Here is a 13,990-nt window from a genome sequence, read left to right as displayed (position 1 = left end):
AGACTGCAAGGAACAGTACTGAGGCTTTGATCAGATGGCACGGAGTATCGTGAGCAGTTTTGCGCCACTTACCTAAGAAAGGAAGTGCTGCCTTTGGAGAGGGTTCAGAGGAGATTCACGAGAAAGAAACAGTTAACTTATGAGGAGCATTTTCACTGGAGTTTAGAAGAATGAGGGGAGATCTCATTGAAACCTATCGAATATTGGAAGGTCTACATAGAGTAGACGTGGAAGGGATGTTTCCAGTAGCGAGGGAGTCTAGGACCATAGGGCACAGCCTCAGAATAGAAGGACATCTCTTTATTACAGAGATGAGGACGAACTTCTTTAGCCAGAGGGTAGCGAATCTGGGGAATTCATTGCCACAGATGGCTGTGGACATCAACTCCCTGGGTATATTTAAAGTGGAGATTTATATGTTCTTGATTAGCCAGGGCATCAAAAGTTACGGGGAGAAGGAAGGAGAATGGGGTTGAGAGGGATAATAAATCAGCCATGATGGAATGACGGAGCAGACTCCTATGTCGTATGGTCTCTTGAGATCTGATGGAACAATGAGGGAAAGGAACATTGGAGAATGAAGCAATAGGAATCGAGGGGAGTTTGGACATGGCTGGGCTTTCATACTCCTTATTATGACAACGAGGGAAGTTATTATTTCTCAGTTAGTCCCCAACTCCGTGCTGAATCACTTTTAAACCATTCGTGAGCCTTGAATGCACAGAAGCATCTTGCAAAAGCAACATCAAAACATGCACTGCATATTGTTTGACAATACTACGCATCACATGCAGAGAGGCTCCACGTCAAATCTGCAGCTGTGCTCTCTACCTGTGCACAACACACTCAAATGAATTATTAGATAATGGTCATTTTGTATAGCACAGAGAAATGTGGCTTCCTTCAAGGAATTTCTAGCCCATTGATTTACTTAAGACTGAATTAACAAGAGTCTTCACTCAAAAGATGAATCTTTCCAATTCTCTACCTCAGAGAGCTGGGAATGCTTAATAAAGTACAGCGGATTCCGGTTAATTGGGCCATCGGTTGATCGGGGCAACTGTTTATTTCAGACAACCCTTGAAGAACAGAAACAAATCAAGAAAATTGCTGGGATTTCCCTTTGCTTAATTGGGTCGAGCATCTAACTAATGTCAGTGGCATACACATCCTGTGGCTGAAGTTTGCGTTCAAAAGCAGCGATCTTTGTCACTAATAATAAGCAGTAAGACAATTCAGAACCGTTTTGTTCACTGCAGTTTCAAGCATTCAGGCTTGGAGATGCCAGAGATAACTGACAGTAAAAATGAAATGATTTCACTGCTTCAACAAGTTAGGACCCATGAAGAATTTGAAATATCACCAATCATATTGAATGTTACAATGAAAATAAAGATTTAGAGGATACAATCATTGAACACATTGTATGAAGGCAGTCCATTATTTGTACTAGGTGTCTGCACTGTTTTTGCCTATTTACAGTTAATCAAAAGAACATGGCAGCGTACACTGGAAGAATTCCTCTGTCAATAACTATTAGGAACTACAGTTTTATAGTATTGTAGTAGTTTTAGTAGTGTTCTAATTTGTTCTCAGTTAAACAGTAGTTTGTCTTCTTCATACTTTTTTAACTTTTTCTATGAAATTTTGGCTAATTGGGCCAAAATGTACTGGTCCTGATGTGTCTCAATTAACCAGAATCCACTGTATATTCAAGATAAGGTGACAAATATGGTTATTGAGGATTATGGGAATAGCAGGAAGGTGGGCTTGATATAGAGTATTTGTCCAAACAGTCCAGGTCTGCTTATTTTGTGATATAAGGGAGTATCTCTCAGAGCTCGATGCTGTCTGTCAACTTAAGGAATAAACACTTGCTAGCTTCACTGAAAAATAATGCTTTTGCTGTCAATATCCTTATAACATGTTCACAACTCGTGACAGATATTCATCTAGTGCCCAATATAAGTAACAAATATATTGAAATTAACAGCTGTTAACAAAATATTTGCAGGATTAGTGTGTGGGTGGAGGTGGTTTAAACATTTATCTTCAAAGTACCTTCAATCATTATGATTACCCATCACATATGCTATTTACATGAAATTATTTCTACTTTTAATTCGGTTTAAATACCAACCTCTTCATAGTGTTGAAAATAAAATGTATTTATTTGAGCTTTTCTTCACAGTCATTTTTGTATCTAATCATTGATATAGTCATAGACCACTACAGCATAGAAAGAGTCTTCAACCCATCCAGTCTGTGCTGAACTGTTAATCTGCCTAGTCCCATTCACCTGCACCCAGGACATAGCCTCTATAACCCTCCCATCCATGTACCTATCTAAATTTCTTTACATATTGCAATCAAACCCACATCCGACACTTCTGCTGGGCAGCTCGTTCCACACTCTCACCACCTGCTGAGTGAAGAAATTCCCCTTAACCTATGACCTGTAGTTCTAGTCTCAATCAACCTCAGAGAAAAAAACCTGCTTGCACTTATCCTAACTGTACCCCTCATAATTTTGTATACAAATTATATTTCTACATCCTTTATGAAGTTATAGTAACCTAAGCACCGACTTTATAATAGAGAATTTAATTAACCATAATAAATAAATCAATAAAACTATATAGGACCCTGGTCAGACCCCACTTGGAGTACTGTGCTCAGTTCTGGTCACCTCACTACAGGAAGGATGTGGAAGCCATAGAAAGGGTGCAGAGGAGATTTACAAGGATGTTGCCTGGATTGGGGAGCATGCCTTATGAGAATAGGTTGAGTGAGCTCGGCCTTTTTTCCTTGGAGCGACGGAGGGTGAGAGGTGACCTGACAGAGGTATATAAGATGATGAGAGGCATTGATCATGTGGATAATCGGAGGCTTTTTCCCAGGGCTGAAATGGTTGCCACAAGAGGACACAGGTTTAAGGTGCTGGGGAGTAGGTACAGAGGAGATGTCAGGGGTAAGTTTTTTACTCAGAGAGTGGTGAGTGTGTGGAATGGGCTGCCAGCAACGGTGGTGGAGGTGGATACGATAGGGTCTTTTAAGAGACTTTTGAATAGGTACATGGAGCTTAGAAAAACAGAGGGCTATGGGTAACCCTAGTAATTTCTAAGGTAGGGACATGTTTGGCACAACTTTTTGCGCCGAAGGGCCTGTATTGTGCTGTAGGTTTTCTATATTTCTATGTTTCTAAAACTCTAAAAAAACGTCTGCTACAATGCCATTTCCCTATTAATAATTTGCTGTAATTCGCCGTTTGCAGAATATGAACAATCATACACATTTTTAATATTACTGTTTCATTAATGCATTAAATTCCACTGACTGCAAGTCAATATATCTACATATACAGTTAAAAGTTCCAGCAATTCAGTAAACCTATTACATTTGGAGTACCATGAGCAGTTTTGGTCCCCTTAGGATGTGCTGGTATTGCAGAGAGTACAGAAGAGACTCATGAGAATGATCCAGGGAATGAAAGGGTTAATATATGAGGAGCACTTTATGTTTCTGGGCCTATACTCACTGGAGTTTAGAAGAATGAGGGGCGAGTCTTACTGAAACCTATTGACTGTTGAAAGGTCTTGACAGAGTGGACGTGGAGAGAGTATTTCTCATGGTCGGGGAGTCTAGGACTGGGAGGCACAGCCTTGGAATATAAGGATGGCCTTTTAGAACAGAGATGAGAAGGAACTTCTTTAGTCAGAGGATGGCAAATCTGTGGAATTCGCTACCACAGATGCTGTGAAGACCAAGCCATTGTGTAATAAATTATTGATTAGCAAGGATGTCAGATGTTACGGGGAGAAGGCAGGAGAATAAGGTTAACAGAGAATATGAATCTCTAAACAATGATTGAATGGTGATCATACTCAATGGGCTGAATGGCCTCATTCTTATCCTATGTCCTGTGGTCTTAATATTGTGAGGAGTGTACTGCACAGAAGGAGGCTAATTCAGCCATGTATACTGGTTGCTCAAATTAACATTTATCTCAATACTTTTGTTTACCCTAGTAATCTTGTCAGCTCTTCATCCTCAATTACGCATCCAAACCGTTTATCAAAAAAGGTCGCATCATCTTTAAGGACCCCCATTGCCCAGGACGTGCCCTCTTCTCATTGCTATCATCACAGAGGAGGTACAGGAGCCTGAAGACACACACTCAATGCTTTATGAATAGTTTCTTCCCTTACACCATCAGATTTCCGAATTGACAATATCCCATGAACACTACCTCACTATTTTTTTCACTCTCCTTTTGCACTACTAGTGGATTCTGTTTAATTGGGCCATCGGTTAAGCAGGTCAGCCACTTATTTGGGACCCTGAAAGAACAATAGCTTATCAAGAAAATAGCCGGAATTCATTCATTTGTTTGGGACACTATACTGCTTAATTGGGGCAGGAGACTGTTGCCGAACACTTTCTTACAAGCATCAGTCACATGTGCTGCATGGCCACTAGACACAACACTTCGTTTTGAGTGAACAGTTTCTAAATAGCATCAGTTGTGTATGTTTCTTTCAAAAAAACAGTGATTTTTGTCATCATTGATCGTTGGCAATAAATAAGCAGTAAGACAATTGAGAACCGTTTTGTTCACTGTGGTTTCAAGCATTCAAGCTTGGAGATACCAGAAACAGCAGGGAGTGAGAATGAAACCATTTCACTACTTCAACAAGTTAGGAACTAGAAGAATTTGAAGGTATCGACAATCATCTTGAATGTTTCAATGAAAATGAAGATTTAGATGATGCAGTGGTTGACAGCATTGTATAAAGGCAGACCATTATTGCAAACTTCTCAAGAAGTAGAGGTGCTATCATGCTTTCTTCATAATTGAATTTACATGCTGGGCTCAAGACAGATACTCTGAAATGAGAACACCGAGGAATTTAAAGTTGTTGACCCCTCCCCACCTCTGATTCCCCCCAATGATGACTGGCTCATGGACTTTCCGTTTCCTTCTGGTCAATAACCAGTTCTTTGGTCTTGCTGACATTGAGTGAGAGGTTGTTGTTGTGGCTCCACTCAGCCAGATTTTCAATCTCCCTCCTATTTGCTGATTTGTCCCCCATCTTTGATTCGCCCAATGATGGTATTAGAGCTGTGGTTAGCCTCACAGATATAAGCATACGGTGTGTAGAGCAGGGGGCTAAGCACACAGCCTTGTGGTGCTCCTGTGCTAATAGAGACCGTGAAGGAGATATTGTTGCCAATCCAAACTGAATGGAGTCTGCAAGTGAGGAAATCGAGGATCCAATTGCAGAAGCAAGTATTGAGGCCAAGGTCTTAAAGCTTCTTGATTAGTTTTGAGGGGATGATGGTATTGGATGCTGAGCTGTAGTCAACAAAGATCACTCTGATGCACGCATATTTGTCGTCCAGACGTGCCAGGCTAACGAAATGGCATTTGCTGTGGACTTGTTGTGCCGATAGGCAAATTGGAGTGGACCAAGTCGTTTCTCGGGCAGGAGTTAATATGTTTCATCACCAACCTCTCAAAACACTTCATCACTGTGATGTAAATGCTACTGGGCAAATAGTCATTAAGGAAGATTACCATGTTCTTCTCAGGCACTGGTACAAGCGAAGCCTGCTTGAAGCAGGTGGGTACTTCAGACTTCTAAAGCGAGAGGTTAAAGATATTGGTAAACACTTCAGCCAGTTGATCAGCACAGGTCTTTAGTATTTGGCGGGTACCCTATCTGGGGCCGATGCTTTCTGTGGGTTCACATTCCTGAAAGGTGCTCTCACAGTGGCCTCAGAGACTGAAATCACAGGGTCATCAGGTGCTGTGGGAGCTTGTGAAGGTTCCTCCAAGTTCTGACGATCAAAGTGAGCACAGAAGGCATTGAGCTCATCTGCAAACAAAGTCCTGCTGTCACCTATGGCACTTGGTTTCTCTTTGTTCATCCTGGGCTTCTGCATGGGGCAGACTCTGAATAATTTTGGGGGGACACACTCATTTACGGCTGTTTTTATAAAGTCTGTGACAACCGTGTGTATTCATTCAGATCCTCTGATGAGTCCTTGAACATGGCCCAGTCCACCGACTTGAAACAATTCCGTCGCCGTTCCTCTGTCTCTCACAACCACCTCTTTGTTATCCTTATCGCTGGAGCTTTGCTCTTTAGTCTCTGCAGTTATGAGAAGTTCAGCCAGACGACCAGATTTCCCAAAATGCAGTCTGGGCATGGAATGGTAAACGTTCCTTATCTTCGTACAGCAGTGATTGAATGTGTTGGGCCCTCTGGTACTATAGGTTATATGCTGATGATAATTGGGCAGAAATTTCTTCAAACAAGTCTGATTGAAGTGCCCGATTCTGATTTGAAATGTATCAGGATGGGCTATTTTAGTTTAGTGATAGCAGCATTCAATATCTCGACTGCCTGCTTAATATCGGCTTTTGGTGGTATAAAAACTGTAGTCAGGATCACGGAGGAGAACACTCTTAGTAAGAACGGTCAGCAATTAGTCGTTAGATGTTCCAAGTCAGGGGAACAAGAGCACGACAAAACTGCCACATCTAAACCACTCAAAGAGCTCATCGTGAAACACAGACCCCACTTCTGCCTTCTCCAAATCAGCAGTTTGGTCTATCCTGTGTATTAAGAAACCTTTGGGTCTTATGATGGACAGGCAGCCTGGCCTGCTGCGTTCACCAGCAATTTTGATGTGTGTTGCTTGAATTTCCAGCATCTGCAGAATTCCTCGTGTTTGGGTCTTATGATGCACTTGGCCTGTCTGGAGTAAGCCACGTTTCCGTGAGGCACAGAACAAGCAATTTCTGATTTCTCTCTGATATAATAATCTTGCTGTTAGGTCCTCAATCTTGTTCTCCAGCAACTGAACATTTGCTAACAAGATGCAAAGGAGAGGGAGTTTCCTTCATTTGCACCTCAGCCTGACTTGGAGTGTAAGTCCTCCCTCTCTTTCGCCCATGGTGATATACCTTCAGCCGCTTAAAGATGCCTTTCCTGCATGCTTGAGAGTTAAGTCCACCGAGTCCTCCAGAACAACATGAAATTGCTAGCTCATTGTGGTTCAAAATATGTTGCTTAAAGGGAAATTACAGATTTCAGTGAGATAAGTTCAGAATAGGTATATTTAGAAGTTTTGAAAGCAGCCTGCAACATGTCACCATGGTCCATGGGTGTCAGCTTGCCAAGGGTAACCATGCAAATACCCATGCATTACAATAGTAGTACACTGAAGAGCATCTCTGAGCGCACAACATGGGCTACACCAGCAGAACACCACCCCTGGTTCCACTCCGATACCTATTAAAGAGGCCATGGACTGTATATCCATATGGAGAGCAATCAATTTTCATTCCATGTCTTTTTTTTGAGTCGTAACCTTCCAACTAAACCCATGGACAAGACTTTGTCAAATACCATTTGAAAATACTTAATCAATCTGATTTATTAACGACAGCTGTAAGATGAAGAGCATGACAAGAAGAAAAACCCATTGTGATTTATCTCCATAGCACAACAGCACATACGTAGTTGCAAATTTAAAGTGCTGGAGACAGCAATTCAGGCAGCAGCAGGTTAATGTCCTTTTCACAGAACTGGTTAACAGTTAGAAAATGGGCTCATTTTAAATGTGAACGAGGAAGATCAAAAGGAAAGCCAATAAAATGGGGGGAATGAGGGGAGATTTGATTGGGGTATACAAAATTATGAGGAATATAGAGAGGGTAAATGCAAGCAGGCTTTTTCCCACTGAGAGTGGGCAAGACTAGAACCAGAGGTCATGGGATAAGGGTAAAAGGTGAAATATTTAGGAACACTGACTACAGAAAATAGGATGTTATGTTGAAGTTACGTAAGATAATTGGAATAATGTCTGCAGTTCTGGTCACCTCCCTACTGGAAAGATATCAATAAACTTGAAAGATAGCAGAGAAAATTTACAAGGATGTTGCCAGGACTTGAGGACCTGAGTTATAAGGAAGGGCTGAATAAGTGTAGGAGAAAGAAGGGATATTTGACAGAAAGTATATGGAAGTATGAGGGGTACAGATAAATGCAAGCAAGCTTTTTCCGCTGAGGTTGGGTGAGACGAGAACTAAAGGTCACAGGTTAAAGGTGAAAGGTGAACTATTTAAGAGGACGATGGGGGGGGGATTTCTTCACTCAGAGAGTGGTGAGAGTGTGGAACAAACTGCCAGGGCAAGTGTTGGATGGGGGTTCAAGTACAACATTTATGGGAAATTTGGACAGTTACATGGATGGGGGAGGGGGTATGGAGGGCGATGGTCCGGGTGCAGGTCAATGGGACGAGGCAGAATAACAGTTTGGCATAGACTAGATGGGCTGAAGAGCCTATTTCTGTGTCGAACGAGGTATAAACAGAGGGAGAAGAGGAAAGAGAAAAGACACATATGTTGGGAATGGGAGCATTGAACACAACATCTGCTGATTATTATGGAAAATGTTGGGTAAAAGAAACCTGAACAGGTTAGGCAACGTCTGTGGAGAAAGAAAAGTTGAGTTACATCAGAAATGGGCCAAAATGTAAAACTGCCTCAAAGATCACCAAGGTCTCCCTCCCTACTATCTGTGACATAAACTGAGAGTATTGTGGACGAAGGGCCCAAAGCATTGCTGAGGATCCCTACCACCCACCCCACAACCTCTCTGACCCAGGACTGTCAGACTGGGTAACAGCTTCTTCCTCCAGGCTGTGCCTAGTGAATACCCTGACATCATCGAGTTCTCATCACCAGGACAGCCAGCTGCTCACAGTTTACTGTGCTGTGCACAACACACATTCTAAATGAAATTATTTGTGATAATATTTTTGTTTTATGTTCTGTATGTGATACATATTTTAAGGATGCACTACAGTCTGGAGGAATGTTATTTCCTTTGGTTGTATACAGTATATGTATAGGTAAGTGACAATAAACTTGAACATGAAGAGCAACTAAAAATCTGCAGATGTTGGAAATCTGAAACAAAGCACTCAGCAGACCTGCCAGCACTCGGAAAGAAGAGACTAAAACCACAGTTTGACAGCCCTCCATTATGAATGGTCATTGACTCCCCTCCACACAGCCACTGTCTGACCCACTGAAGATCCCCAGCATGTTCTGCTCTCGCACCAGTACAGACCAGTTCTGACTTGCAATTGAAAGTAATGAGTTCAATGTTGGAAAAAGATATTGTTTCTCCAGCTTCTTTGGAAGAGTGCAAGAGGTCAAAGACAGGTCCTAATTGGAGTAGGATGGAGAAACAAAGTCACGGCCAAGATCACCATCACTGACCGAACAGATGTGTTCTGTAAACTGGTCAGCTACTCTGTGTTTGGCTTTCCTGGTGTAGAAGAGAGCACAGCTTGAGCACTGAATGACGAGCCGAGTGAATACCACACTTGGAGAATGGAGAGCTGTTTTGAGCAGTTTATCTAAGAAAAGATGTGCTGGCATTGGAGAGGGTCCAGAGAAGTTCACAAGAATGATCCCAGGAATGAAAGGTTAAATACATGAGGAGCATTTGACGACGCTGGGTCTGAACTCGCTGGAGTTCAGAAGAATGGCGGGGGGGGGTGCGGGATCTCACTGAGACTTATAGAATATTGAAAGGGCTAGAGTGGACGTGGAGAGGACGTTTCTAATAGTGGATTAGTCTGGGACCAGAGGGCACAGACTCAGGATAGAGGGACGTCTGTTTAGAACAGAGCTGAGTTGGAACTTCTTTAGCCAGAGCGTGGTGAATGTGTGGAAATCCAAGTCACTGGGTATATTTAAAGTGGAGTTTGAAAGGTAAGGGTGTCAAATGTTACACCCTGCAATGGCAGGGGTTGAGGGGTATAATAAATCAGTCATGATGGAATGGCAGAGCAGACTTGATTGTCTGAACGGCCTAATTCTGCTCCTCTGTCTTATGGTCTTACACTGGATGTAGGGTTTAGGCTCTAGGAAGGGGAGAGACTTTTAAAAAAAAAAGGTGTTGAACCTCCTGATGCTGCGTGGGAAGGTGTTGCTGCAAATGGATGAGAGGTCACTTGATAAATGTTTGCCCCCCAGGCCAATGACTCTGTTTTTCAGGCACACTGAATGTTTCTCAGCTCTTTAAAAATACACAACATCTGGAGTTTTTTAAAAAACCTTTTCAACCCTGATTAACTTTTAAACGGATTTAAAATTTTGGGGGCCTTTATCCAGATTAGCGTCTGAATTAAACATCTGAAATTTCATATACAGTTCCAGATCAATATTCTGATCAGGCGAAAGTTACTTCAATCTAACAAGGAGAGGTCAAAACGGATGTCTCTGTGTGAGATTCTTTTATCAGACAATTTAGAAGAGATATAAAATTGTACCTTTTCCTTGAGCCTTCTTTTTAGCCTATCTTTGGAAGACTCCAATAAATTAACTTTTGGTTGGTCCACCTGCCGATCTGAAATGCTGTCTTTGCGTTTTATTTCGGCGTTCCGGAGGTTCTGTGGACTGGGACTGTTGGGCGGGTCTGTGGGCTTGTTCAGCTCCTCTGCTGTCTGGGCAGAGCCTTTGGAGAAGTCCTCCCCCGGAGCATTATTGCTGTCTTTGGCATTCCGGTTCGACTCCTTGTCGTTGGGAGAGTGTTTCTGGTTGTGCTGCCATCTGCGCTGTTGGCTGTAGCCGTGGTTCGGCGGACCCTGTTTTCCGCCTGCGTGCGACGCGGGAGGCTGGTATTGTCTGGAGTGGTCCCGGTTATGCTTTGCGTTGCTGGACTGATGCTCCCCGTGTTGTTGCTGCGGATTTTTGTTTCCTCCTGACGACCTCTGCTGTCTCCTGTAAATAGAGGTAGTGTCTTTTAACCAGGATGCATTCACAGGGTAGAAATTATTTCGGTTCAAGGTTAATTAGCATTTAAACATACATGAATCTAAGAAAATGAAACAGCTTTCCTCCAAGGCCAATGTTCAAAACATATTACCAACGGCACATAGCACATATGGTTACGAGTTAAGGAAATCATGCAGTCACAAAGGAGAAAAATAATAATATAACCCAAGTGGCATGACTGCAAATGATCCTGCCCCAGTTTGTTCTTCCACAGAGTGAACACTGGAGGCAGCAGTCAGCAAACACTGGAGGGCAGCACCAAACGCACACTGAAGAGCAGCACTGAGCAAACACCAGAGGGCAGCAGCGAGGAGAGCAGCAGCGAGCAAACACTGGAGAGCAGCACTAAACGCACACTGAAGAGCAGCACTGAGCAAACACCAGAGGGCAGCAGTGAGCAAACACTGGAGGGCAGCACCAAACGCACACTGAAGAGCAGCACTGAGCAAACACCAGGGAGCAGCAGTGAGCGAACATTGGAGGGCAGCAGTGAACAAACAATGGAGAGCAGCTCAGTCTAAGCTTCTGCATCTCTCACTAGCCAAGCCCACATTGTATCCTTACAATGCCGAACCTTCTTCTCAAAGAGCTGGAGCATCTTAAAACAAACTCTGCTAAACATGGCAACTCTATGCTGCTAATCATAAATGAAAGAGATTCTGCAGATGCTGGAAATCACCCTGAGTCCTGATGAAGGGTCTTGGCCTGGAAAGTCAACTCTTTATTCTCCTCCATTGATCCTGTCTGATGGGCTAAGATCCTGCAGCATTTGTGAGTTACTCCATACTGCTAATGTTTATTAATGGAGTCACAGGAGGAACACATTCCTGTCGCAGCTCTACAAAACCCTGATTAGACTACACAGAGTATTGTGCTCAGTTCTGGTCGCCTCATTATAGGAAGGATGTGGAAGCTTTAGAGAAGATGCAGAGGAGGTTTACTAGGATATTGCCTGGGTTAGAGAGCACGTCTTATGAAAATAGGTTGAGCGAGCTAGGGCTTTTCTCTTCTGAGTGAAGGAGGATGAGGTATGACTTGATGGAAGTGTACAAGATGATAAAGGTATGGATAGAGTGGACAGCCAGAAACTCTTTCCCAGCGCAGTAACAGCTAATGTGAGGGGGCATAACTTTAAGGTGATTGAAGGAAAGTATGGGGGGGGGGGAATGTCAGAGGTAGTTTTTTTTCACACAGAGAGTGGTGGGTGTGTGGAACACCCTGCCAGGGGTGGCAGTACAGGCGGTACACACTTAAGACATTTAAGGAACTTTTCGATAGGCACATGAAAGAAACATGGAGGGCTGTGAGGGAGGGAAGGGTTAGATTGATCTTTGAGTAGGTTAAAAGGTCAATACAACATTGTGGGCTGAAGGACTGCGCTGTGTTGTGGTGTCCAGTTCTCTGAGGAAAGCCAACAGAAGATGGTGGCGCAACGACAGCGCACGCGGCCTCTCCGGTGATGAATATCTGTTATCTGTGAAGTAGGAGACCGTGCACAATCCTGATTTGACGGAGACAGACTTGAGTGCATAGTGGAACATCTGGAAAACTTCTGAAATGCCCGCTTCGCTGCCGCTGATATTGTGTGGTAACCGGAATCTCTGGAGCTGAAGGCCTCAAAATCCTCGGCTCTGCATGTTTCAGCGGCCGGGGAGAGGTTGAAAGCGCTCAGCAGAGGATGGCGCTCGGGAGGCCGTATCGGAGAGGCTGCTCGGAAGCTCAGAGTTTTCGGACAGGTGGACTCAGTGTCGGCTGGGGTCGGCTGCTTCCAAGGCATCGGCAAGTTGACGGTGCCTGGAGGTTTATGGCAGGGAGTTTCTCCCTTTTGCCGCCTGCTATCGGGGACTCGGGGACTTTGAGACTTTTTTTTTACTGTGCCTATGGACTGTTCTCCATCAAATTATGGTATACTTTGCACTGCTGTAACTATATGGTATAATTATGTGGTTTTGTCAGTGTTAGTCTTTGGTCTGTCTCGTTTTCTGTGATGTCACTCTGGAGAAACGTATCATTTCTTAATGCATGTATGCATTTCTAAATGACAATAAAAGAGGACTGAGTGTTCTCATAATCTAATCTAATGAAAGTCAACAACACCTTGCGTATGTTGCTCTATATTGCTATTTTATCTGTAATTAACTATTTTTAAATCAGTCAATGGAGGAGCCTATTCCCAAGAATGTAAACGGTCCACAGGGGCCAGGTTTTAAAGTCGAGCCTGTGTTAAACTGGTAGAGGTTAAATTAAGTGCATTTGAGGCAACTCCTTAGAGTTAATGTCACGAGTGATGGAAGATCAGCAGGTCAGCCAACACCTGTTGAGAAAGAGGCAATGGCCTAAATCAGAATTGAGACAAGCTAAAAATCAAATGTTTGAAGTTACAGGTAAGTGCGTAGAGAACAAAGCGAACGCCTGTGATAGGAGAGAGACCAAGACTGAAGAGCGGTCTGCAATGCTGTTCCTGTCTGTCTGAAGGGGTGCAAGTCACTGATGATTTTAAGTAAGGTGAATGAGAACAGGACAGACAATTCTAGAACAGCAATATAAAATACTGCGATTGCTGGAAACCTGAAATAAAATAGAACACTGAAAATACTTAGCAGGTAAAGTTGCATCTGTAAGAGAATAAAACAGTTATTGTTAAAAGGTTTAATCAGAACTAGTTAGTTTTATAACTGGCCGCTTAACAAGGCTGTTTATTTGAAATTGATGAATGCAAACTTCAAAGTAAATTTATTATTGAACTACGTATATGACATCATGTACTACCCTGAGATTCATTTTCTTGCAGAAATTCACAGTAGAACAAAGAACTACAATAGAATCAATGAAAAACTACATTGACAAGCAACCAATGTGCAAAGGAAGAGAAACTGTATAAATACAACAAAACACAATTAATAAATAAATAGTAAATAAATAATACTGAGAACACCAGTTGTAGAATCCTTAAAAGTGAGTCCATAGGTTATGGAATCAGTTCATTGTTATGCTGAGTGAAGTTATCCACTCTGGTTCAGGAGCCTGATGGTTGAGGGGTAACAGCTGTTCTTGAACCTGGTGGTGTGGGACCTGAGGCTCTTTTACCTCCTTCCTGATGGTAGCAGTGAGGAGACAGTATGGCCTGGA

General features: G+C 42.9%; 1 protein-coding gene across 4 annotated transcripts in view; it reads right to left on the bottom strand.

Annotated features, from left to right (window-relative positions):
• ctif (CBP80/20-dependent translation initiation factor) overlaps positions 1–13,990 on the bottom strand; it is a 233,910-nt gene that overhangs the window by 51,059 nt on the left and 168,861 nt on the right. For all 4 annotated transcript variants that reach the window (XM_063042593.1, XM_063042592.1, XM_063042594.1 and 1 more), the window contains one exon: positions 10,357–10,807. In XM_063042593.1, the coding sequence (XP_062898663.1) occupies positions 10,357–10,807 (451 nt within the window). The remainder of the gene's footprint in view (positions 1–10,356; positions 10,808–13,990) is intronic.

The sequence above is a fragment of the Mobula hypostoma genome, chromosome 3 (genome assembly GCF_963921235.1).
Source record: "Mobula hypostoma chromosome 3, sMobHyp1.1, whole genome shotgun sequence".
Taxonomy (NCBI): Eukaryota; Metazoa; Chordata; class Chondrichthyes; order Myliobatiformes; family Myliobatidae; genus Mobula; species Mobula hypostoma.
This window is presented reverse-complemented; position numbering and strand designations above follow the sequence as displayed.